General features: G+C 47.3%; 1 protein-coding gene across 1 annotated transcript in view; it reads left to right on the top strand.

The window, feature by feature from the left end:
- LOC112241253 overlaps positions 1-24,042 on the top strand; it is a 35,158-nt gene extending 11,116 nt beyond the window's left edge. The window contains exons 4-6 of the mRNA XM_042295320.1: positions 16,880-16,955; positions 19,507-19,653; positions 21,970-24,042. Of these exons, the coding sequence (XP_042151254.1) occupies positions 16,880-16,955; positions 19,507-19,653; positions 21,970-22,731 (985 nt within the window). The 3' untranslated portion in view covers positions 22,732-24,042. The remainder of the gene's footprint in view (positions 1-16,879; positions 16,956-19,506; positions 19,654-21,969) is intronic.
- Positions 24,043-26,424: the final 2,382 nt, after the last annotated feature.

Raw genomic sequence — 26,424 nt, 5'->3', positions numbered from 1 at the left:
GATACAGAGAAAAGAGGGAAGAGAGATACAGAGAAAGAGAGATACAGAGAAAGAGAGGGGGAAGAGAGATACAGAGAAAGAGAGGGGAAGAGAGACAGAGAAAGAGAGGGGAAGAGAGATACAGAGAAAGAGAGAGACAGATAAAGAGAGGGGAAGAGAGACAGAGAAAGAGAGGGGAAGAGAGATACAGAGAAAGAGAGATACAGAGAAAGAGAGGGAAGAGAGATACAGAGAAAGAGAGATACAGAGAAAGAGAGGGGAAGAGAGATACAGAGAAAGAGAGGGAGAGAGATACAGAGAAAGAGAGATACAGAGAAAGAGAGGGGAAGAGAGATACAGAGAAAGAGAGGGGAAGAGAGATACAGAGAAAGAGAGATACAGAGAAAGAGAGGGGAAGAGAGATACAGAGAAAGAGAGATACAGAGAAAGAGAGGGGAAGAGAGACAGAGAAAGAGAGGGAAGAGAGATACAGAGAAAGAGAGATACAGAGAAAGAGAGGGGAAGAGAGATACAGAGAAAGAGAGATACAGAGAAAGAGAGGGGAAGAGAGATACAGAGAAAGAGAGGGGAAGAGAGACAGAGAAAGAGAGGGGAAGAGAGATACAGAGAAAGAGAGAGACAGATAAAAGAGGGGGATGAGAGATACAGAGAAAGAGAGGGGAAGAGAGATACAGAGAAAGAGAGGGGAAGAGAGATACAGAGAAAGAGAGGGGAAGAGAGATACAGAGAAAGAGAGATACAGATAAAGAGAGGGGAAGAGAGATACAGAGAGAGAGTGATACACAGAAAGAGAGATACAGAGAGAGGGGAAGAGATACAGAGAGAGGGGGAGAGAGATACAGAGAAAGAGAGGGGACGAGAAAGAGAGGGGAAGAGAGATACAGAGAAAGAGAGGGGGAGAGAGATGCAGAGAAAGAGAGGGGAAGAGAGATGCAGAGAAAGAGAGGGGAAGAGAGATACAGAGAGAGAGAGATACAGATAAAGAGGGGGAAGAGAGATACACAGAGAGAGCGATACAGAGAAAGAGAGATACAGAGAGAGGGGAAGAGATACAGAGAGAGAGGGGAAGAGAGATACAGAGAGAGAGGGGGAGAGAGATACAGAGAAAGAGAGGGGAAGAGAAAGAGAGGGAAGAGAGATACAGAGAAAGAGAGGGGGAGAGAGATGCAGAGAAGAGAGGGGAGAGAGAGATGCAGAGAAAGAGAGGGGAAGAGAGATACAGAGAAAGAGAGGGAAGAGAGATACAGAGAAAGAGAGGGGAAGAGAGATACAGAGAAAGAGAAGAGATACAGAGAAAGAGAGGGAAGAGAGATGCAGAGAAAGAGAGGGGAAGAGAGATACAGAGAAAGAGAGGGGAAGAGAGATACAGAGAAAGAGAGGGGATGAGAGAAACAGAGAAAGAGAGATACAGAGAAAGAGAGGGGAAGAGAGATACAGAGAAAGAGAGGGGAAGAGAGATGCAGAGAAAGAGAGGGGAAGAGAGATACGGAGAAAGAGAGATACAGAGAAAGAGAGGGGATGAGAGGGGATGAGAGATACAGAGAAAGAGAGGGGATGAGAGATACAGAGAAAGAGAGGGGATGAGAGATACAGAGAAAGAGCGATACAGAGAAAGAGAGGGGAAGAGAGATGCAGAGAAAGAGAGGGGAAGGGAGATGCAGAGAAAGAGAGGGGAAGAGAGATGCAGATAAAGAGAGGGGATGAGAGATACAGAGAAAGAGAGATACAGAGAAATAGAGATACAGAGATACAGAGAAAGAGAGGGGAAGAGAGAAACAGAGAGAGCGATACAGAGAAAGAGAGGGGAAGAGAGATACAGAGAAAGAGAGATACAGAGAGAGAGGGGAAGAGAGACACAGAGAAAGAGAGATACAGAGAAAGAGAGGGGAAGAGAGATGCAGAGAAAGAGAGGGGAAGAGAGATACGGAGAAAGAGAGATACAGAGAAAGAGATACAGAGAAAGAGAGGGGATGAAAGGGGATGAGAGATACAGAGAAAGAGAGGGGATGAGAGATACAGAGAAAGAGAAGGGATGAGAGATACAGAGAAAGAGAGGGTATGAGAGATACAGAGAAAGAGCGATACAGAGAAAGAGAGGGGAAGAGAGATGCAGAGAAAGAGAGGGAAAGGGAGATGCAGAGAAAGAGCGATACAGAGAAAGAGAGGGGAAGAGAAATGCAGAGAAAGAGAGGGGAAGAGAGATGCAGAGAAAGAGAGGGGAAGAGAGATACAGAGAAAGAGAGGGGAAGAGAGATACAGAGAGAGAGAGATACAGATAAAGAGGGGGGATGAGAGATACAGAGAAAGAGAGGGGAAGAGAGATACACAGAAAGAGCGATACAGAGAAAGAGAGGGAAGAGAGACACAGAGAAGAGAGAGGGAGAGAGAGAACAGAGAAAGAGAGGGAAGAGAGATACAGAGAAAGAGAGATACAGAGAAAGAGAGGGGAGAGAGATACAGAGAAAGAGAGGGGAGAGAGACAGAGAAAGAGAGGGGAAGAGAGATACAGAGAAAGAGAGATACAGAGAAAGAGAGGGAAGAGAGAGACAGAGAAAGAGAGATACAGAGAAAGAGAGGGGAAGAGAGATACAGAGAAAGAGAGGGGAAGAGAGACAGAGAAAGAGAGGGGAGAGAGATACAGAGAAAGAGAGAGACAGATAAAGAGAGGGGAAGAGAGACAGAGAAAGAGAGGGGAAGAGAGATACAGAGAAAGAGAGATACAGAGAAAGAGAGGGGAAGAGAGATACAGAGAAAGAGAGATACAGAGAAAGAGAGGGGAAGAGAGGTACAGAGAAAGAGAGGGGAAGAGAGATACAGAGAAAGAGAGGGGAAGAGAGATGCAGAGAAAGAGAGGGGAAGAGAGATACAGAGAAAGAGAGGGGAAGAGAGACACAGAGAAAGAGAGATACAGAGAAAGAGACGGGAAGAGAGATACGGAGAAAGAGAGATACAGAGAAAGAGAGGGGAAGAGAGACAGAGAAAGAGAGGGGAAGAGAGATACAGAGAAAGAGAGATACAGAGAAAGAGAGGGGAAGAGAGATACAGAGAAAGAGAGATACAGAGAAAGAGAGGGGAAGAGAGATACAGAGAAAGAGAGGGAAGAGAGACAGAGAAAGAGAGGGGAAGAGAGATACAGAGAAAGAGAGAGACAGATAAAGAGGGGGATGAGAGATACAGAGAAAGAGAGGGGAAGAGAGATACAGAGAAAGAGAGGGAAGAGAGATACAGAGAAAGAGAGGGGAAGAGAGATACAGAGAAAGAGAGATACAGATAAAGAGAGGGGAAGAGAGATACAGAGAGAGAGCGATACACAGAAAGAGAGATAGAGAGAGAGGGGAAGAGATACAGAGAGAGAGGGGAGAGAGATACAGAGAAAGAGAGGGGAAGAGAAAGAGAGGGGAAGAGAGATACAGAGAAAGAGAGGGGGAGAGAGATGCAGAGAAAGAGAGGGGAAGAGAGATGCAGAGAAAGAGAGGGGAAGAGAGATACAGAGAACAGATAAAGAGGGGGAAGAGAGATACACAGAGAGAGCGATACAGAGAAAGAGAGATACAGAGAGAGGGGAAGAGATACAGAGAGAGAGGGGAAGAGAGATACAGAGAGAGAGGGGAGAGAGATACAGATCTTAGAAAGAGAGGGGAAGAGAAAGAGAGGGGAAGAGAGATACAGAGAAAGAGAGGGGGAGAGAGATGCAGAGAAAAGAGAGGGGAAGAGAGATACAGAGAAAGAGAGGGGAAGAGAGATACAGAGAAAGAGAGATACAGAGAAAGAGAGGGGAAGAGAGATACAGAGAAAGAGAGATACAGAGAAAGAGAGGGGAAGAGAGATGCAGAGAAAGAGAGGGGAAGAGAGATACAGAGAAAGAGAGTGGAAGAGAGATACAGAGAGAGAGGGGAAGAGAGATACAGAGAAAGAGAGATACAGAGAAAGAGATGGGAAGAGAGATGCAGAGAAAGAGAGGGGAAGAGAGATGCAGAGAAAGAGAGGGGAAGAGAGATACAGAGAAAGAGAGGGACAGAGAAAGAGAGGGGATGAGAGGGGATGAGAGATACAGAGAAAGAGAGGGGATGAGAGATACAGAGAAAGAGAGGGGATGAGAGATACAGAGAAAGAGAGGGATACAGAGAAAGAGAGGGGAAGAGAGATGCAGAGAAAGAGAGGGGAAGAGAGATACAGAGAAAGAGAGGGGAAGAGAGATGCAGATAAAGAGAGGGGATGAGAGATACAGAGAAAGAGAGATACAGAGAAAGAGAGATAGAGAGATACAGAGAAAGAGAGGGGAAGAGAGAAACAGAAGAGATACAGAGAAAGAGAGGGGAAGAGAGATACAGAGAAAGAGAGATACAGAGAAAGAGGGGAAGAGAGAGACAGAGAAAGAGAGATACAGAGAAAGAGAGGGAAGAGAGATACAGAGAAAGAGAGGGAAGAGAGATACAGAGAAAGAGAGGGGAAGAGAGATACAGAGAAAGAGAGATACAGAGAAAGAGATACAGAGAAAGAGAGGGGGGGAAGAGAGATACAGAGAAAGAGATACAGAGAAAGAGATACAGAGAGGATGGATGAGAGATACAGAGAAAGAGAGGGGGAAGAGAGATACAGAGAAAGAGAGGGAGAGAGAGATACAGAGAAAGAGATACAGAGAAAGAGAGGGGAAGAGAGATACAGAGAAAGAGAGGGAAAGAGAGATACAGAGAAAGAGAGATACAGAGAAAGAGAGGGGAAGAGAAGATACAGAGAAAGAGAGGGGAAGAGAGATGCAGAGAAAGAGAGGGGAAGAGAGATACAGAGAAAGAGAGGGAAGAGAGATACAGAGAGAGAGATACAGATAAAGAGGGGGAGAGAGATACAGAGAAAGAGAGGGGAAGAGAGATACAGAGAAAGAGAGCGAACAGAGAAAGAGAGATACAGAGAGAGGGGAAGAGATACAGAGAGAGAGGGGAAGAGAGACAGAGAGAGAGGGGGAGAGAGATACAGAGAAAGAGAGGGGAAGAGAAAGAGAGGGGAAGAGAGATGCAGAGAAAGAGAGGGGGAGAGAGATGCAGAGAAAGAGAGGGGAAGAGAGACAGGGAAAGAGCGATACAGAGAAAGAGAGGGGAAGAGAGATACAGAGAAAGAGAGGGGAAGAGAGGGGATGAGAGATACAGAGAAAGAGAGGGGATGAGAGATACAGAGAAAGAGAGGGGATGAGAGATACAGAGAAAGAGCGATGCAGAGAAAGAGAGGGGAAGAGAGATGCAGAGAAAGAGAGGGAAAGGGAGATGCAGAGAAAGAGGGGGGAAGAGAGATGCAGAGAAAGAGAGGGGAAGAGAGATGCAGATAAAGAGAGAAGATGAGAGATACAGAGAGAGAGATACAGAGATACAGAGAAAGAGAGGGGAAGAGAGATACAGAGAGAGCGATACAGAGAAAGAGAGGGGAAGAGAGATACAGAGAAAGAGAGATACAGAGAGAGAGGGGAAGAGAGACACAGAGAAAGAGAGATACAGAGAAAGAGAGGGGAAGAGAGATGCAGAGAAAGAGAGGGGAAGAGAGATACGGAGAAAGAGAGATACAGAGAAAGAGAGGGGATGAGAGGGGATGAGAGATACAGAGAAAGAGAAGGGATGAGAGATACAGAGAAAGAGAGGGGATGAGAGATACAGAGAAAGAGCGATACAGAGAAAGAGAGGGGAAGAGAGATACAGAGAAAGAGAGGGGAAGAGAGATACAGAGAGAGAGAGATACAGATAAAGAGGGGGGATGAGAGATACAGAGAAAGAGAGGGGAAGAGAGATACACAGAGAGAGCGATACAGAGAAAGAGAGATACAGAGAGAGGGGAAGAGATACAGAGAGAGAGGGGAAGAGAGATACAGAGAGAGAGGGGGAGAGAGATACAGAGAAAGAGAGGGGAAGAGAAAGAGAGGGGAAGAGAGATACAGAGAAAGAGAGGGGGAGAGAGATGCAGAGAAAGAGAGGGGAAGAGAGATGCAGAGAAAGAGAGGGGAAGAGAGATACAGAGAAAGAGCGATACAGAGAAAGAGAGGGGAAGAGAGATACAGAGAAAGAGAGATACAGAGAAAGAGAGGGGAAGAGAGATACAAAGAATGAGAGATACAGAGAAAGAGATACAGAGAAAGTGAGGTGATGAGAGATACAGAGAAAGAGAGGGGATGAGAGAAACAGAGAAAGAGAGATACAGAGAAAGAGAGGGGAAGAGAGATACAGAGAAAGAGAGATATAGAGAGAGAGGGGAAGAGAGATACAGAGAAAGAGAGATACAGAGAAAGAGAGGGGAAGAGAGATACAGAGAAAGAGAGATACAGAGAAAGAGAGGGGAAGAGAGATGCAGAGAAAGAGAGATACAGAGAAAGAGAGGGGAAGAGAGATACAGAGAAAGAGGGGAAGAGAGATACAGAGAAAGAGAGATACAGAGAAAGAGAGGGGAAGAGAGATACAGAGAAAGAGAGGGGAAGAGAGATACAGATAAAGAGAGGGGAAGAGAGATACAGAGAAAGAGAGGGAAGAGAGATACAGAGAAAGAGAGGGGAAGAGAGATACAGAGAAAGAGAGGGGAAGAGAGATACAGAGAGAGAGAGAGACAGATAAAGAGGGGGATGAGAGATACAGAGAAAGAGAGGGGAAGAGAGATACACAGAAAGAGAGATACAGAGAAAAGAGATACAGAGAGAGGGAAGAGATACAGAGAGAGAGGGGAAGAGAGATACAGAGAGAGAGGGGGAGAGAGATACAGAGAAAGAGAGGGGAAGAGAAAGAGAGGGGAAGAGAGATACAGAGAAAGAGAGGGGAGAGAGATACAGAGAAAGAGAGGGGAAGAGAGATACAGAGAAAGAGAGGGGAAGAGAGATACAGAGAAAGAGATACAGAGAAAGAGAGGGGAAGAGAGATACAGAGAAAGAGAGATACAGAGAAAGAGAGGGGAAGAGAGATACAAAGAAAGAGAGAAGAGAAAGAGATACAGAGAAAGTGAGAGTGAGAGAGATACAGAGAAAGAGAGGGGAAGAGAGAAACAGAGAAAGAGAGATACAGAGAAAGAGAGGGGAAGAGAGATACAGAGAGAGAGATAAAGAGAAAGAGAGTGGAAGAGAGGTACAGAGAAAGAGAGGGGAAGAGAGATGCAGAGAAAAGAGATAAGAGAAAGAGAGGGGAAGAGAGATACAGAGAAGAGAGATACAGAGAAAGAGAGGGGAAGAGAGATGCAGAGAAAGAGAGATACAGAGAAAGAGAGGGGAAGAGAGATACAGAGAAAGAGAGGGAAGAGAGATACAGAGAAAGAGAGGGGAAGAGAGATACAGAGAAAGAGAGGGGAAGAGAGATACAGAGAAAGAGAGGGGAAGAGAGATACAGAGAAAGAGAGGGGAAGAGAGATACAGAGAGAGAGAGATACAGAGAAAGAGGGGGGATGAGAGATACAGAGAAAGAGAGGGGAAGAGAGATACAGAGAGGGAGAGAGATACAGAGAAAGAGAGATACAGAGAAAGAAAGGGGAAGAGATACAGAGAGAGAGGGGAAGAGAGATACAGAGAGAGAGGGGAGAGAGATACAGAGAAAGAGAGGGGAAGAGAAAGAGAGGGGAAGAGAGATACAGAGAAAGAGAGGGGAAGAGAGATACAGAGAAAGAGAGGGGGAGAGAGATGCAGAGAAAGAGAGGGGAAGAGAGATGCAGAGAAAGAGAGGGGAAGAGAGACAGGGAAAGAGAGAGGGGAAGAGAGGGGAGAGAGATACAGAGAAAGAGAGGGGATGAGAGATACAGAGAAAGAGAGGGGAAGAGAAAGAGAGGGGAAGAGAGATACAGAGAAAGAGAGGGGAGAGAGATGCAGAGAAAGAGAGGGGAAGAGAGATGCAGAGAAAGAGAGGGGAAGAGAGATACAGAGAAAGAGAGGGAAGAGGGGGAAGAGAGATACAGAGAAAAAGGGGAGAGAGATACAGAGAAAGAGAGGGGAAGAGAGATACAGAGAAAGAGAGATACAGAGAAAGAGAGGGGAAGAGAGATACAGAGAAAGAGACAGAGAAAGAGATACAGAGAAAGAGAGGGGAAGAGAGATACAGAGAAAGAGAGGGGATGAGAGATGCAGATAAAGAGAGGGAAGAGAGATACAGAGAAAGAGAGATACAGAGAGAGAGATACAGAGATACAGAGAAAGAGAGGGGAAGAGAGATACAGAGAAAGAGATACAGAGAAAGAGAGGGAAGAGAGATACAGAGAAAGAGAGATACAGAGAAAGAGAGGGAAGAGAGATACAGAGAAAGAGAGATACAGAGAAAGAGAGGGGAAGAGAGATGCAGAGAAAGAGAGGGGAAGAGAGATACAGAGAAAGAGAGATACAGAGAAAGAGAGGGGATGAGAGATGAGAGATACAGAGAAAGAGAGGGAGAGAGATACAGAGAAAGAGAGGGGATGAGAGATACAGAGAAAGAGAGATACAGAGAAAGAGAGGGGAAGAGAGATACAGAGAAAGAGAGGGGAAGAGAGATACAGAGAGAAGAGAGATACAGATAAAGAGGGGGATGAGAGATACAGAGAAAGAGAGGGGAAGAGAGATACACAGAGAGAGAGATACAGAGAAAGAGAGATACAGAGAGAGGGGGAAGAGATACAGAGAGAGAGGGGAAGAGAGATACAGAGAGAGAGAGGGGAGAGAGATACAGAGAAAGAGAGGGGAAGAGAAAGAGGGGGAAGAGAGATACAGAGAAAGAGAGGGGGAGAGAGATGCAGAGAAAGAGAGGGGAAGAGAGATGCAGAGAAAGAGAGGGGAAGAGAGATACAGAGAAAAGAGAGATACAGAGAAAGAGAGGGGAAGAGAGATACAGAGAAAGAGAGATACAGAGAAAGAGAGGGGAAGAGAGATACAGAGAGAGAGCGATAAAGAGAAAGAGAGTGGAAGAGAGGTACAGAGAAAGAGAGGGGAAGAGAGATGCAGAGAAAGAGAGATACAGAGAAAGAGAGGGAAGAGAGATACAGAGAAAGAGAGATACAGAGAAAGAGAGGGGAAGAGAGATGCAGAGAAAGAGAAGATACAGAGAAAGAGAGGGGAAGAGAGATACAGAGAAAGAGAGGGGAAGAGAGATACAGAGAAAGAGAGATACAGAGAAAGAGAGGGGAAGAGAGATACAGAGAAAGAAGGGAAGAGATACAGAGAAAGAGAGATACAGAGAGAGGGGAAGAGAGATACAGAGAAAGAGAGATACAGAGAAAGAGAGGGGAAGAGAGATGCAGAGAAAGAGAGGGGAAGAGAGATGCAGAGAAAGAGAGGGAAGAGAGATACAGAGAGAGAGAGATACAGAGAGAGAGGGGAAGAGAGATACAGAGAGAGAGGGGAAGAGAGACAGAGAGAGAGGGGGAGAGAGATAGAGAGAAAGAGAGGGGAAGAGAAAGAGAGGGGAAGAGAGATACAGAGAAAGAGAGGGGAAGAGAGATGCAGAGAAAGAGAGGGGAAGAGAGATACAGAGAGAGAGCGATACAGAGAAAGAGAGGGGAAGAGAGATACAGAGAAAGAGATACAGAGAAAGAGAGGGGATGAGAGATACAGAGAAAGAGGGGATGAGAGATACAGAGAAAGAGAGATACAGAGAAAGAGAGGGGAAGAGAGATACAGAGAGAGAGCGATACAGAGAAAGAGAGGGGAAGAGAGATACAGAGAAAGAGATACAGAGAAAGAGAGGGGATGAGAGATACAGAGAAGAGAGGGGATGAGAGATACAGAGAAAGAGAGATACAGAGAAAGAAAGGGAAGAGAGAAACAGAGAGAGAGGAGAGAGAGAGAGAGAGAGAAAGAGAGGGGAAGAGAGATACAGAGAAAGAGAGGGGAAGAGAGATGCAGAGAAAGAGAGGGGAAGAGAGATACAGAGAGAGAGCGATACAGAGAAAGAGAGGGGAAGAGAGATACAGAGAAAGAGAGATACAGAGAAAGAGAGTGGAAGAGAGACAGAGAAAGAGAGGGGAAGAGAGATACAGAGAGAGAGAGATACAGAGAAAGAGGGGGACAGAGAGAGGGAAGAGAAAGAGAGAGAGGGGAAGAGAGATACAGAGAAAGAGAGGGGAAGAGAGATACAGAGAGAGAGAGATACAGAAAAGAGGGGGAAGAGAGATACAGAGAAAGAGAGGGGAAGAGAGATACAGAGAGAGAGAGACAGAAGAGAGATACAGAGAAAAAGAGAGATACAGAGAGAGAGAGATACAGATAAAGAGAGGGGAAGAGAGATACAGAGAAAGAGAGGGGAAGAGAGATACAGAGAAAGAGAGGGGAAGAGAGAAGAGAGGGGAGAGAGATACAGAGAAAGAGAGGGGAAGAGAGATACAGAGAAAGAGAGGGAAGAGAGATACAGAGAAAGAGAGGGAAGAGAGATAAAGAGAGAGAGAGATAAAGAGAAAGAGGGGAAGAGAGATACAGAGAAAGAGAGGGAAGAGAGATGCAGAGAAAGAGAGATACAGAGAAAGAGAGGGGAAGAGAGATGCAGAGAAAGAGAGATACAGAGAAAGAGAGGGGAAGAGAGATGCAGAGAAAGAGAGGGGAAGAGAGATACAGAGAAAGAGATACAGAGAACGAGAGGGGATGAGAGATACAGAGAAAGAGAGGGGATGAGAGATACAGAGAAAGAGACATACAGAGAAAGAGAGGGGAAGAGAGATACAGAGAGAGAGCGATACAGAGAAAGAGAGGGGAAGAGAGATACAGAGAAAGAGATACAGAGAAAGAGAGGGGATGAGAGATACAGAGAAGAGAGGGGATGAGAGATACAGAGAAAGAGAGATACAGAGAAAGAAAGGGGAAGAGAGAAACAGAGAGAGAGGGGGGAGAGAGAGAGGGGAAGAGAAAGAGAGGGGAAGAGAGATACAGAGAAAGAGAGGGGAAGAGAGATGCAGAGAAAGAGAGGGGATGAGAGATACAGAGAAAGAGCGATACAGAGAAAGAGAGGGGATGAGAGGGGATGAGAGATACAGAGAAAGAGAGGGGAAGAGAGATACAGAGAAAGAGAGGGGAAGAGAGATACAGAGAGAGAGAGATACAGATAAAGAGGGGGGATGAGAGATACAAAGAATGAGAGATACAGAGAAAGAGAGGGGAAGAGAGATACAGAGAGAGAGAGATACAGATAAAGAGGGGGGATGAGAGATACAGAGAAAGAGAGGGGAAGAGAGATACACAGAGAGAGCGATACAGAGAAAGAGAGATACAGAGAGAGGGGAAGAGATACAGAGAGAGAGGGGAAGAGAGATACAGAGAGAGGGGGGGAGAGAGATACAGAGAAAGAGAGGGGAAGAGAAAGAGAGGGGAAGAGAGATACAGAGAAAGAGAGATACAGAGAAAGAGAGGGGAAGAGAGATACAGAGAATGAGAGATACAGAGAAAGAGATACAGAGAAAGTGAGGTGATGAGAGATACAGAGAAAGAGAGGGGATGAGAGAAACAGAGAAAGAGAGATACAGAGAAAGAGAGGGGAAGAGAGATACAGAGAGAGAGCGATAAAGAGAAAGAGAGTGGAAGAGAGGTACAGAGAAAGAGAGGGGAAGAGAGATGCAGAGAAAGAGAGGGGAAGAGAGATACAGAGAAAGAGAGATACAGAGAAAGAGAGGGGAAGAGAGATGCAGAGAAAGAGAGGGAAGAGAGATACAGAGAAAGAGATACAGAGAACGAGAGGGGATGAGAGATACAGAGAAAGAGAGGGGATGAGAGATACAGAGAAAGAGACATACAGAGAAAGAGGGGAAGAGAGATACAGAGAGAGAGCGATACAGAGAAAGAGAGGGGAAGAGAGATACAGAGAAAGAGAGATACAGAGAAAGAGAGTGGAAGAGAGATACAGAGAAAGAGAGGGGAAGAGAGATACAGAGAGAGGGGAAGAGAGATACAGAGAAAGAGAGATACAGAGAAAGAGAGTGGAAGAGAGATACAGAGAAAGAGAGGGGAAGAGAGATACAGAGAAAGAGAGGGAAGAGAGATACAGAGAGAGAGAGGGAAGAGAGATACAGAGAGAGAGGGGAAGAGAGACAGAGAAAGAGAGATACAGAGAAAGAGGGGAAGAGAGAAACAGAGAGAGAGGGGAGAGAGATACAGAGAAAGAGAGGGGAAGAGAGAAAGAGAGGGGAAGAGAGATACAGAGAAAGAGAGGGGAAAGAGAGATGCAGAGAAAGAGAGGGGAAGAGAGAAACAGAGAGAGAGCGATACAGAGAAAGAGAGGGGAAGAGAGATACAGAGAGGGGAAAAGAGATACAGAGAAAGAGAGGGGATGAGAGATACAGAGAAGAGAGGGGATGAGAGATACAGAGAAAGAGAGATACAGAGAAAGAAAGGGGAAGAGAGAAACAGAAAGAGAGAGAAAGAGAGGGGATGAGAGATACAGAGAAGAGAGGGGAGAGAGATACAGAGAAAGAGAGGGAAAGAGAGATACAGAGAAAGAGAGGGGAAGAGAGATACAGAGAGAGAGCGATACAGAGAAAGAGAGGGGAAGAGAGATACAGAGAAAGAGAGATACAGAGAAAGAGAGTGGAAGAGAGATACAGAGAAAGAGAGGGGAAGAGAGATACAGAGAAAGAGAGGGGAAGAGAGATGCAGAGAAAGAGAGTGGAAGAGAGATACAGAGAGAGAGGGGAAGAGAGACAGAGAGAGAGGGGAAGAGAGACAGAGAAAGAGAGATACAGAGAAAGAGAGGGGAAGAGAGATACAGAGAGAGAGGGGAAGAGAGACAGAGAAAGAGAGATACAGAGAAAGAGAGGGGAAGAGAGATGCAGAGAAAGAGAGGGGATGAGAGATGCAGAGAAAGAGAGGGGATGAGAGATGCAGAGAAAGAGAGGGGATGAGAGATGCAGAGAAAGAGAGGGGAAGAGAGATGCAGAGAAAGAGAGGGGAAGAGAGATGCAGAGAAAGAGAGGGGAAGAGAGATGCAGAGAAAGAGAGGGGAAGAGAGATGCAGAGAAAGAGAGGGGAAGAGAGATCGAGAGGGGAAGAGAGATGCAGAGAAAGAGAGGGGAAGAGAGATGCAGAGAAAGAGAGGGGAAGAGAGATGCAGAGAAAGAGAGGGGATGAGAGATGCAGAGAAAGAGAGGGGAAGAGAGATACAGAGAAAGAGAGGGGATGAGAGATGCAGAGAAAGAGAGGGGAAGAGAGATGCAGAGAAAGAGAGGGGATGAGAGATGCAGAGAAAGAGAGGGGAAGAGAGATGCAGAGAAAGAGAGGGGATGAGAGATGCAGAGAAAGAGAGGGGAAGAGAGATGCAGAGAAAAGAGGGGATGAGAGATGCAGAGAAAGAGAGGGGAAGAGAGATACAGAGAAAGAGAGGGGATGAGAGATGCAGAGAAAGAGAGGGGAAGAGAGATGCAGAGAAAGAGAGGGGATGAGAGATGCAGAGAAAGAGAGGGGAAGAGAGATACAGAGAAAGAGAGGGGATGAGAGATGCAGAGAAAGAGAGGGGAAGAGAGATGCAGAGAAAGAGAGGGGATGAGAGATGCAGAGAAAGAGAGATACAGAATTATGGTGATAACTTGTGAGGAAGGCCAAACATCGATGCAGCAGTAATGACTGTTCCTCAGCTGAAAGTAGACCAGCCTGACAGTGTGTGGGTGTGTGTCTCTGAGATAACATGTTGTTCAGTCCCAGGGTTTAACCATTTCATTCAGAGAGAGAGAAAGGGGGAGAGAGAGGCCTTATTTATTAAACAATTCATATTTGACAGTATAAAAGGCTTGTACATTACACGTTTGTCACATCAATGAAAATCCCTCTGTTCCACACCTCTCTCCCACAACCCTCACCTCTGTCCCACACCTCTTCTCCATCCCTCTGTCCCACACCTCTGTCCCTCACCTCTGTCCCACACCTCTTCTCCATCCCTCTGTCCCATCCCTCTGTCCCACACCTCTGTCCCATACCTCTGTCCCTCACCTCTGTCCCACACCTCTTCTTCATCCCTCTGTCCCACACCTCTGTCCCACACCTCTTCTCCATCCCTCTGTCCCATCCCTCTGTTCCACACCTCTGTCCCACACCTCTGTCCCACACCTCTGTCCCACACCTCTTCTCCATCCCTCTGTCCCATCCCTCTGTCCCACACCTCTGTCCCACACTTCTGTCCCACACCTCTTCTCCATCCCTCTGTCCCATCCCTCTGTCCCACACCTCTGTCCCTCACCTCTGTCCCACACCTCTTCTCCATCCCTCTGTCCTATCCCTCTGTCCCATCCCTCTGTCCCACACCTCTGTCCCACACCTCTTCTCCATCCCTCTGTCCCATCCCTCTGTCCCACACCTCTGTCCCACACCTCTGTCCCACACTTCTGTCCCACACCTCTTCTCCATCCCTCTGTCCCATCCCTCTGTCCCACACCTCTGTCCCACACCTCTGTCCCACACCTCTTCTCCATCCCTCTGTCCCATCCCTCTGTCCCACACCTCTGTCCCACACCTCTGTCCCACACCTCTGTCCCACACTTCTGTCCCACACCTCTTCTCCATCCCTCTGTCCCATCCCTCTGTCCCATCCCTCTGTCCCATCCCTCTGTCCCACACCTCTTCTCCATCCCTCTGTCCCATCCTTCTGTCCCATCCCTCTGTCCCATCCCTCTTCTCCATCCCTCTGTCCCTCTGTCCCATCCCTCTGTCCCACCTCTGTCCCACACCTCTGTCCCATCCCTCTGTCCCACACCTCTGTCCCACACCTCTTCTCCATCCCTCTGTCCCACACCTCTGTCCCACACCTCTTCTCCATCCCTCTGTCCCACACCTCTGTCCCACACCTCTTCTCAATCCCTCTGTCCCACACCTCTGTCCCATCCCTCTGTCCCATCCCTCTGTCCCATCCCTCTTCTCCATCCCTCTGTCCCACACCTCTGTCCCATCCCTCTGTCCCATCCCTCTGTCCCATCCCTCTTCTCCATCCCTCTGTCCCATCCCTCTGTCCCACACCTCTGTCCCACACCTCTGTCCCACACCTCTGTCCCATCCCTCTGTCCCACACCTCTGTCCCACACCTCTTCTCCATCCCTCTGTCCCACACCTCTTCTCCATCCCTATGTCCCACACCTCTGTCCCATCCCTCTGTCCCACACCTCTGCCCCACACCCCTATGTCCCACACCTCTGTCCCACACCTCTTCTCCATCCCTCTGTCCCATCCCTCTGTCACACACCTCTTCTCCATCCCTATGTCCCACACCTCTGTCCCACACCTCTGCCCCACACCTCTGTCCCACACCTCTGTCCTACCCCTCTGTCCCACACCTCTGTCCCACCCCTATGTCCCACACCTCTGTCCCACACATCTGTCCCATCCCTATGTCCCACCCCTCTGTCCCACACCTCTGTCCCACCCCTATGTCCCATACCTCTGTCCCATACATCTGTCCCATCCCTATGTCCCACCCCTCTGTCCTGTCCCACACCTCTGCCCCACACATCTGTCCCACCCCTATGTCCCACACCTCTTCTCCATCCCTCTGTCCCATCCCTCTGTCCCACACCTCTTCTCCAACCCTCTGTCCCACCCTCTGTCCCACCCCTATGTCCCACACATCTGTCCCACACCTCTGTCCTACCCCTCTGTCCCACACCTCTTCTCCATCCCTCTGTCCCATCCCTATGTCCCACACCTCTGTCCCACACCTCTGCCCCACACCTCTGTCCCACACCTCTGTCCTACCCCTCTGTCCCACACCTATGTCCCACCCCTCTGTCCCACACCTCTGTCCCACACCTCTGTCCCACCCCTATGTCCCATACCTCTGTCCCACACATCTGTCCCACCCCTCTGTCCCACCCCTCTGTCCCACCCCTCTGTCCCACACCTCTGCCCCACACATCTGTCCCACCCCTATGTCCCACACCTCTGTCCCACACCTCTTCTCCATCCCTCTGTCCCATCCCTCTGTCCCACACCTCTTCTCCATCCCTATGTCCCACCCCTATGTCCCACACATCTGTCCCACACCTCTGTCCTACCCCTCTGTCCCACCCCTATGTCCCACACCTCTGTCCCACACATCTGTCCCATCCCTATGTCCCACCCCTCTGTCCCACCCCTATGTCCCACACCTCTGCCCCACACCTCTGTCCTACCCCTATGTCCCACACCTCTGTCCCACCCCTATGTCCCACACCTCTGTCCCACACCTCTTCTCCATCCCTCTGTCCCATCCCTCTGTCCCACACCTCTTCTCCATCCCTATGTCCCACACCTCTGCCCCACACCTCTGCCCCACACCTCTGTCCTACCCCTCTGTCCCACACCTCTGTCCCACCCCTATGTCCCACCCCTCTGTCCCACACAACTGTCCCATCCTTATGTCCCACGCCTCTGTCCCACACCTCTGTCCCACACATCTGTCCCATCCCTATGTCCCACCCCTCTGTCCCACCCCTATGTCCCACACCTCTGTCCCACACATCTGTCCCATCCCTATGTCCCACACATCTGTCCCATCCCTATGTCCCACCCCCTCTGTCCCACCCCTATGTCCCACACCTCTGCCCCACCCTCTGTCCCACACCTCTGTCCTACCCCTCTGTCCCACACCTCTGTCCCACACCTCTGTCCCACACATCTGTCCTCTGTCCCACACCTCTGTCCCACACATCTGTCCCATCCCTATGTCCCACACCTCTGTCCCATCCCTCTGTCCCACACCTCTGTCCCACACCTCTGTCCTACCCCTCTGTCCCACCCCTATGTCCCACACCTCTGTCCCACACATCTGTCCCACACCTCTGTCCCACACCTCTGTCCCACACATCTGTCCCATCCATCTGTCCCACACCTCTGTCCCACACCTCTGTCCCATCCCTCTGTCCCACACCTCTGTCCCACACCTCTGTCCCACCCCTATGTCCCACACCTCTGTCCCATCCCTCTGTCCCACACCTCTGTCCTCTCCTCCTTCCCTCGCTCCAGTATATACCGTCCACACAGCGAGATGCAGACTGATGGCTTCTCTGTTTCCACGGCGCAAGATGGTTCCCATGCCAACGTAAGGAAGTTGTGTGACTCCCCCCCCCCCCTCAACCCCACGCTCACAATCTGGCTTACTATGACAACATTATCTGTCAGGTAACTAACTCCAGACCTATAACCCCTGACCTCTAACCTTAGACTGACCCTAACCTTAAGCCCTAACCCTGGCTAGCTGTGTGTCAGTCTGTCTCAATCCATTAGTCTGTCTGTCTGTCTATAGAATGTGTCTGTCTGTCAGACACACACACACACACACACACACACACACACACACTGTTGAGATGTGGTTTTCACCTGCAGAGAGCGAGAAGCAGCTGCATCTGGGAGTATAAGCCTAGACACCCTTACTGTCAGGTAAGCAGAAGCACAACAGTGGCCAGTTTCCTCAGCTGGATAGGTTTTAACCTTACCAAGCTGGAAACTGCACACTATACGTGACCCAGCTAGCCTCCAGTTCAGCTTGGCAACCATTACTGGCCACAGTGCTTCTTCCTCTCCTCTGTGGTTACTAGGGATAGGGCAGACATTATGGGCTACAGTGCTTCTTCCTCTCCTCTGTGGATAGGGGTAGGGCAGACATTATGGGCTACAGTGCTTCTTCCTCTCCTCTGTGGATAGGGTAGGGCAGACATTATGGGCTACAGTGCTTCTTCCTCTCCTCTGTGGTTACTAGGGATAGGGCAGACATTATGGGCTACAGTGCTTCTTCCTCTCCTCTGTGGTTACTAGGGATAGGGCAGACATTATGGGCTACAGTGCTTCTTCCTCTCCTCTGTGGTTACTAGGGATAGGGCAGACATTATGGGCTACAGTGCTTCTTCCTCTCCTCTGTGGATAGGGGTAGGGCAGACATTATGGGCTACAGTGCTTCTTCCTCTCCTCTGTGGTTACTAGGGATAGGGCAGACATTATGGGCTACAGTGCTTCTTCCTCTCCTCTGTGGATAGGGGTAGGGTAGACATTATGGGCTACAGTGCTTCTTCCTCTCCTCTGTGGATAGGGGTAGGGCAGACATTATGGGCTACAGTGCTTCTTCCTCTCCTCTGTGGATAGGGATAGGGCAGACATTATGGGCTACAGTGCTTCTTCCTCTCCTCTGTGGTTACTAGGGATAGGGCAGACATTATGGGCTACAGTGCTTCTTCCTCTCCTCTGTGGATAGGGATAGGGCAGACATTATGGGCTACAGTGCTTCTTCCTCTCCTCTGTGGATAGGGATAGGGCAGACATTATGGGCTACAGTGCTTCTTCCTCTCCTCTGTGGTTACTAGGGATAGGGCAGACATTATGGGCTACAGTGCTTCTTCCTCTCCTCTGTGGATAGGGATAGGGCAGACATTATGGGCTACAGTGCTTCTTCCTCTCCTCTGTGGATAGGGGTAGGGCAGACATTATGGGCTACAGTGCTTCTTCCTCTCCTCTGTGGTTACTAGGGATAGGGCAGACATTATGGGCTACAGTGCTTCTTCCTCTCCTCTGTGGATAGGGGTAGGGCAGACATTATGGGCTACAGTGCTTCTTCTTCTCCTCTGTGGATAGGGGTAGGGCAGACATTATGGGCTACAGTGCTTCTTCCTCTCCTCTGTGGATAGGGGTAGGGCAGACATTATGGGCTACAGTGCTTCTTCCTCTCCTCTGTGGTTACTAGGGGTAGGGCAGACATTACGGGCTACAGTGCTTCTTCCTCTCCTCTGTGGATAGGGGTAGGGCAGACATTACGGGCTACAGTGCTTCTTCCTCTCCTCTGTGGATAGGGGTAGGGCAGACATTTTGTCTTCTAGGCTTTTCCTCCGTATCCTTGTTTCCGACTAGCAGCATTAGTGTTAGTCACGTTGGTCTCTTTGCTTCCACACAGCAGCCTCCCCATCTCCAGCTCCATTCAACAAACCAACATTGATTTAAACAGAGTAAATGTGGCTTTGCCAGAAAGGGGGGCACCTAACACATAGGTTGTAGGTTTATTGAATTAAATTTGAATTTAGAGCGAACCCAAATGAACTCCCCTGACACACAGGCACAAACACTCATGCATGCACACACTAACACACACACTTTCTAACTCATAAAGAATGGCTGGTCTCTGCTAGCTGACCCAGTTACTGTACTGTCCTCATGACCTTCAAATGTCTGCCATCAGACAATCAATGTTTGTGTTTGTAACGTATGTGTCAATATGTGTGTGTATGACATTCGGGTATGTAGCACAGGAGATTGGTGGCACCTTAATTGGGGAGGACAGGCTTGTGGTAATGTCTGGAATGGAATCAGTGGAATGGTATCAAATACATCAAACACATGGTTTCCACTTGGTTTCCATGGTTTCCACTTGGTTTCCATGGTTTCCATGTATATGATGCCATTCAATTCGCATCGTTCCAGCCATTATTATGAGCCGTCCTCCACTGGATGTAACATATACATGTGTGTCTAACGTGTGTGTGTGTGTGTGTGTGTGTGTGTGTGTGTGTGTGTGTGTGTGTGTGTGTGTGTGTGTGTGTGTGTGTGTGTGTGTGTGTGTGTGTGTGTGTGTGTGTAATGTGGGTTTGTCTGTGTGTGTTGCTCCACAGGATGACCCTCAGAAAATGGAGGACCCTGTAAAGTCTCAATTCACTCAAGGGGAGGAGTCTCTGAACATCGCCAACTCTCATTCGCCCAAACATATTAACAACCGCCCTGCCCACTCCTCTGACCACACCCCTAACGCAGACCAGGAGGTAAATAGGGAGGAGGCAAACTCCTCTCCCTCCAACAACATATACTAAATCATTATTATGATTAATGTAATACCACCATGCACATAAGGGGAACCATAATACTGCATACATCTACTATACTATATTATTCTATACTATAGCTGGGTTCCTGGAGAGGGACTGTTGAGCCCCTTGACTCCACTAGAAGCTAAAAGGACGAAAACACAACTATACTACAGTATACTATACTGTACTGTATTATACTATACTGTACTATACTCTATACCTTACATAACATGTTGCACCACTACTGACCACATGGGGGCGATGCTACTCCTTCCTTGCTACACCGAGCTGCATCACTGTAGCAATCCTGAACTAAACTGTCTCTGGCTGGACAAACTCTCCTCTCCAACAATGTCCTGCTCTAATCTCTGACCTTAGAACTCTGACCCTTTACTGCTGTCCTCCCTTCTCCCACTGTCCGCCTTAAGTCTGAGTCAAAAATAACATTCCCTTTATTGTGCACCACTTTTGGCTAGAGCTCTGGTCAAAAGTAGTGAACAATGTAGGGAATAGGGTGCCATTTCCGATCTTTACCCTTCTTTTTGTCTGCATGCATTGCTGTTTTCTACTAAAACAGCTCTTTTTGGAAAATAATTATAAACAAGATTGACCAGAAATACAAGAGAAACAGTTGAGCTACTTTGATGTTTGATATGATCCAGTGAATATGTCTAGGTCTCGTGTAAAGTTACTGTGTTGTCTGGCTTGCTAACATTGATATATTTATGGTTTCTATTGATGCGGGTTATAACCCTTTGATGAAATTCAAGGGGTTGGTATTTTTGGGAGCAGAACACATCGTTATAGCATCGGAACCAGAGTTGTTGAAATAAAAATTTTTGTAACTTTAAATTAGCTGGTCCCTGTGTGTTTCTGGAATGGCCCTATCCCTCTACCTTAATTGTTCTCTCTCTCTCTCTCTCTCTCTTTCTCTCTCTCTCTCTCTCTCTCTCTCATGACTATTCCCAACCACAGCATGCATACACACACACACACACACTCTCTCTCTCTCTCTCTCTCTCTCTCACACACACACACACAGCTTTCCCTGGCTTATTGTGCATGGCTTTATTAACACTTTAATAAACACACACACACAGTCCATTTAAAATATTGGAGGCCCCTTACACTTCAGTTTTGTCTGATATTATCAATTCTAATCAGACAGGTCTTTCACATGGACTATACCCATTGAAGATAATATAAGACAAGTACTGGAAACAATAGAACACTATAAATTATCTTGGAAACCAGGCCTGACTTTGAAAAGGCTTTTGATAAAGTACGACTGGAGTTTATATATAAATGCCTGGAACATTTCAATTTTGGTGAATCTAATAGAAAATGGGTTAAAGTCATGTATAGTAACTCTAGGTGTAAAATAGTAAATAATGGCTACTTCTCAAAGTTTTAAACTGTCAAGAGGAGTAAAACAAGGTTGTCCACTATCGGCATATCTATTTATTATGGCCATCGAAATGTTAGCTGTTAAAATCAGATCCAACAATAATATTAAAGGACTAGAAATCCAGGGCTTAAAAACATAAAGGTGTCATGAAACACTGATGATTCATGTTCTTTAAATACACTGATGATTCATGTTATTTAAATACACTGATGATTCATGTTTTCTTTAAATACACTGATGATTCATGTTCTTTAAATACACTGATGATTCATGTTATTTAAATACACTGATGATTCATGTTATTTAAATACACTGATGATTCATGTTATTTAAATACACTGATGATTCATGTTTTCTTTAAATACACTGATGATTCATGTTCTTTAAATACACTGATGATTCATGTTTTCTTTAAATACACTGATGATTCATGTTCTTTAAATACACTGATGATTCATGTTTTCTTTAAATACACTGATGATTCATGTTTTCTTTAAATACACTGATGATTCATGTTCTTTAAATACACTGGTGGCGCCTTCATTTGGGAGGACGGGCTGATGATAATGGCTAGAGTGGAATCAATGTAATGGTATCAAACACATAAAACACATGGTGTGATGCCATTTGCTCGTTCCAGCCATTATTATGAGCTGTCCTCCCCTAAGTCCTCCCTCTCTCACACACATGCACACCTGTTCTCTTTCTTAACCCTCGTTCTCCATTTCTCCATTCCTTCCCTCTATCTCAACCATCACTCTCTTTATCTTTCTCACTTACCCTGTCTATCCAACTTATTTCTATCTTCTCTAGTCTATAAATGTCTATCCTCCTCTGACTCTCAACCCTGTATATTTCTAAAGCAGGATGGAGTCACCATTGGTCTACAGTTGCTCCTCCCTAAAGAGGCTAAGCTCCGCCCCGAGGCCAGCCCCCCTCTGCACTACAACGTCTTCCTCTACAAGAAGGGGACTGGTCCTTCTACTACTACCAGTAATACTACCACCACTAACTACACCAGCCACAGCTTGGCTACTGCTTGGAACCACTCTGAGCCTAACATACTGCCCAATAGTGACTCCAATAAGACTTCCTGGAACTATACCAATAACTCTAACCCTAACATGAACTATAACCCCATTAAAGACTCACAGGTCTCTCAGAATCACGTTACTCCTCATCATCAATCTCACACCTCCCCCCATCGTCACTCCTACCCCTCCTCCCCCCATTACAGCTCCCTCCATTTTACCTCTCCTCAGAGAACGCCTGTCTCCCCTCATCATGCTTCACACCATTACCAGTCCTCCCCCTCCTCACCCCATCATAGCGCCTTCCATTATCCTTCCACCCACCACCATAGTGCTGCCTCCCCTTCCTCCTCCCATCACCTGCCCTACCAGCCCTCTTCCCCCGCTTCCTACACCCAGGGGTCACTCCAGAGCCCCCACTCAGACAAACCTCACCCCCAAGTCACTCTACATCCCTCCCCTCCTCACCCATCCTCCGCTATCCCTCCTCACCATCCTCCCCCCACCTCTCCCACCCTATCAGCACCTACTCACTGTCTTAATCCTAACCTCGGAATACAACCGTACCATACCCACATCCCAATCATAGTCTAACTATACCGCAAACAGCTAACCCTGACTACATCCCAACCATAGTCTAACCATACCCTAGACCTGACTACCTCCCAATCATAGACTAACCACACCCTAGACCTGACTACATCCCAATCATAGTCTAACCATAACCTAGACCTGACTACATCCCAATCATAGTCTAACTATACCGTAAACAGCTAACCCTGACTACATCCCAACCATAGTCTAACTATACCCGAGACCTGACTACATCCCAATCATAGTCTAACCATACCCTAGACCTGACTACATCCCAATCATAGTCTAACCATACCCTAGACCTGACTACATCCCAATCATAGTCTAACCATACCCTAGACCTGACTACATCCCAATCATAGTCTAACCATAACCTAGACCTGACTACCTCCCAATCATAGACTAACCACACCCTAGACCTGACTACCTCCCAATCATAGACTAACCACACCCTAGACCTGACTACATCCCAATCATAGACTAACCACACCCTAGACCTGACCACATCCCAATCATAGACTAACCACACCCTAGACCTGACCACATCCCAATCATAGACTAACCACACCCTAGACCTGACTACATCCCAATCATAGACTAACCACACCCTAGACCTGACCACATCCCAATCATAGACTAACCACACCCTAGACCTGACTACATCCCAATCATAGACTAACCACACCCTAGACCTGACCACATCCCAATCATAGACTAACCACACCCTAGACCTGACTACCTCCCAATCATAGACTAACCACACCCTAGACCTGACTACCTCCCAATCATAGACTAACCACACCCTAGACCTGACTACATCCCAATCATAGACTAACCACACCCTAGACCTGACCACATCCCAATCATAGACTAACCACACCCTAGACCTGACTACATCCCAATCATAGACTAACCACACCCTAGACCTGACTACATCCCAATCATAGACTAACCACACCCTAGACCTGACTACATCCCAATCATAGACTAACCACACCCTAGACCTGACTACATCCCAACCATAGACTAACCACACCCTAGACCTGACTACCTCCCAATCAGACTAACCATAACCTAGACCTGACTACCTCCCAACCATAGACTAACCACACCCTAGACCTGACTACCTCCCAACCATAGACTAACCACACCCTAGACCTGACTACATCCCAATCATAGACTAACCACACCCTAGACCTGACTACATCCCAACCATAGACTAACCACACCCTAGACCTGACTACCTCCCAATCAGACTAACCATAACCTAGACCTGACTACATCCCAATCATAGACTAACCACACCTAGACCTGACTACCTCCCAACCATAGACTAACCACACCCTAGACCTGACTACCTCCCAACCATAGACTAACCACACCCTAGACCTGACTACCTCCCAACCATAGACTAACCACACCCTAGACCTGACTACCTCCCAACCATAGACTAACCACACCCTAGACCTGACTACCTCCCAACCATAGACTAACCACACCCTAGACCTGACTACCTCCCAACCATAGACTAACCACACCCTAGACCTGACTACCTCCCAACCATAGACTAACCACACCCTAGACCTGACTACCTCCCAATCATAGACTAACCACACCCTAGACCTGACTACCTCCCAATCATAGACTAACCATAACCTAGACCTGACTACATCCCAATCATAGACTAACCACACCCTAGACCTGACTACCTCCCAACCATAGACTAACCACACCCTAGACCTGACTACCTCCCAACCATAGACTAACCACACCCTAGACCTGACTACCTCCCAACCATAGACTAACCACACCCTAGACCTGACTACCTCCCAACCATAGACTAACCACACCCTAGACCTGACTACCTCCCAATCATAGACTAACCACACCCTAGACCTGACCACATCAATGACACCCAGACCAAAATCAGGACCCCACATCCAGGGGACACTTTCTCCTAACGATGGTGCCAATAAAAGAGCAATCTATCTATGCATCAGTGTGGTGCTACTAAGGTACTTATTCAGGTTTATTCATGTCTTGTTAACTGTTTATGGAGCGTTATTAACATGTTACTAGGCTTACCAATGTTGTATTACAGCAATGTTCCTGTTTTAAAAATGGTTTATTCTTTGTGTTCATGTTTTTCATTTTGATAACTTATTTTGGTCTAAAATAAAGTGCTTTACAACCAGGGACCTATAAAGATCTTTGATATAAATGGTTGTCCCGCTATGACTGAACATTTGATACATGAGTGCATTTATCCTCATGACCACTAGATGTCAGGTGTGTTCCATGGTTGTGACTGGCGAAACGCATACCAGAAAAACAGTTAGGATTTATTCTGTTCAAGGATCCTATCATTCAACTGACAAATTCACATGCTATGTGTGTAGAGGACACAAACGCATGTACACACGTGACACACACCCGCACGCACACATGCACAAACTAGAGATGTACAGTGAATTAGAGCACATTGCAGTACAGCACTGTAGAAGATTAGAGCACAGAGCACTGCAGAAGATTAGAGCACAGAGCACTGCAGAAGATTAGAGCACAGAGCACTACAGTAGATTAGAGCACAGAGCACTGCAGTAGATTAGAGCACAGAGCACTGCAGCAGATTAGAGCACAGAGCACTACAGTAGATTAGAGCACAGAGCACTGCAGTAGATTACAGCACAGAACACTGCAGCAGATTAGAGCACAGAGCACTACAGTAGATTACAGCACAGAACACTGCAGCAGATTAGAGCACAGAGCACTACAGCAGATTAGAGCACAGAGCACTACAGTAGATTACAGCACAGAACACTGCAGAAGATTAGAGCACAGAGCACTACAGCAGATTAGAGCACAGAGCACTGCAGCAGATTAGAGCACAACAGTAGATTACAGCACAGAGCACTGCAGCAGATTAGAGCACAGATCACTGTAGTAGATTAGAGCACTGTATTAGAATACAGCACAGTAGTAGATTAGAACACAGAGCACTGTAGTAGATTAGAGCACTGTTAGATACTGCAATGCTTTGTAGCTCTGCATGATAATGACTCCAGGTATGCTGCAATGTTTACTGTTTAGCTGTTTGTGTGTGCACGTTTGTGAGTGTGTACATGTGTGTGTGTGTGTGCATAAGAAAGTGTGTGTGTATTTGTGAGCGTGTGCACTTGTGTGAGACAGAGATGCAGGTGTCTGGTAGAGAAGGGGTTCCTTTTCAGCCAGCCTCCAGCAGTGCTACCGGAACTCAAACTGGGAGAGACATGTGGTGCCACCGGGGTGTATCTGTGTGTTTCGATTGTGATTCTGGGGTAAATAAATGTCAATAGTTTTCAGGGTGTCACGGAAACCATCACAACAGGAAGTCAAACCTGGGATGTCAACCAATCAATAGAAGGGAGAGGGTGTGAGGGGTGGGGGCGACAGTGGGAGAAAGCAGAGTGTGAAAGAGCAAGAGATAGATAGTGAGGAAAGAGATAGATAGTGAGGAAAGAGATAGGGAGAGAAAGAGATAGGGAGAGAAAGAGATACAGTGCCTTGCGAAAGTATTCGGCCCCCTTGAACTTTGCGACCTTTTGCCACATTTCAGGCTTCAAACATAAAGATATAAAACTGTATTTTTTTGTGAAGAATCAACAACAAGTGGGACACAATCATGAAGTGGAACGACATTTATTGGATATTTCA

This window comes from Oncorhynchus tshawytscha, linkage group LG13, assembly GCF_018296145.1.
Source record: "Oncorhynchus tshawytscha isolate Ot180627B linkage group LG13, Otsh_v2.0, whole genome shotgun sequence".
Taxonomy (NCBI): Eukaryota; Metazoa; Chordata; class Actinopteri; order Salmoniformes; family Salmonidae; genus Oncorhynchus; species Oncorhynchus tshawytscha.
The sequence above is the reverse complement of the archived record's forward strand: the minus strand, read 5'-3'. Positions and strand labels throughout refer to the sequence as shown.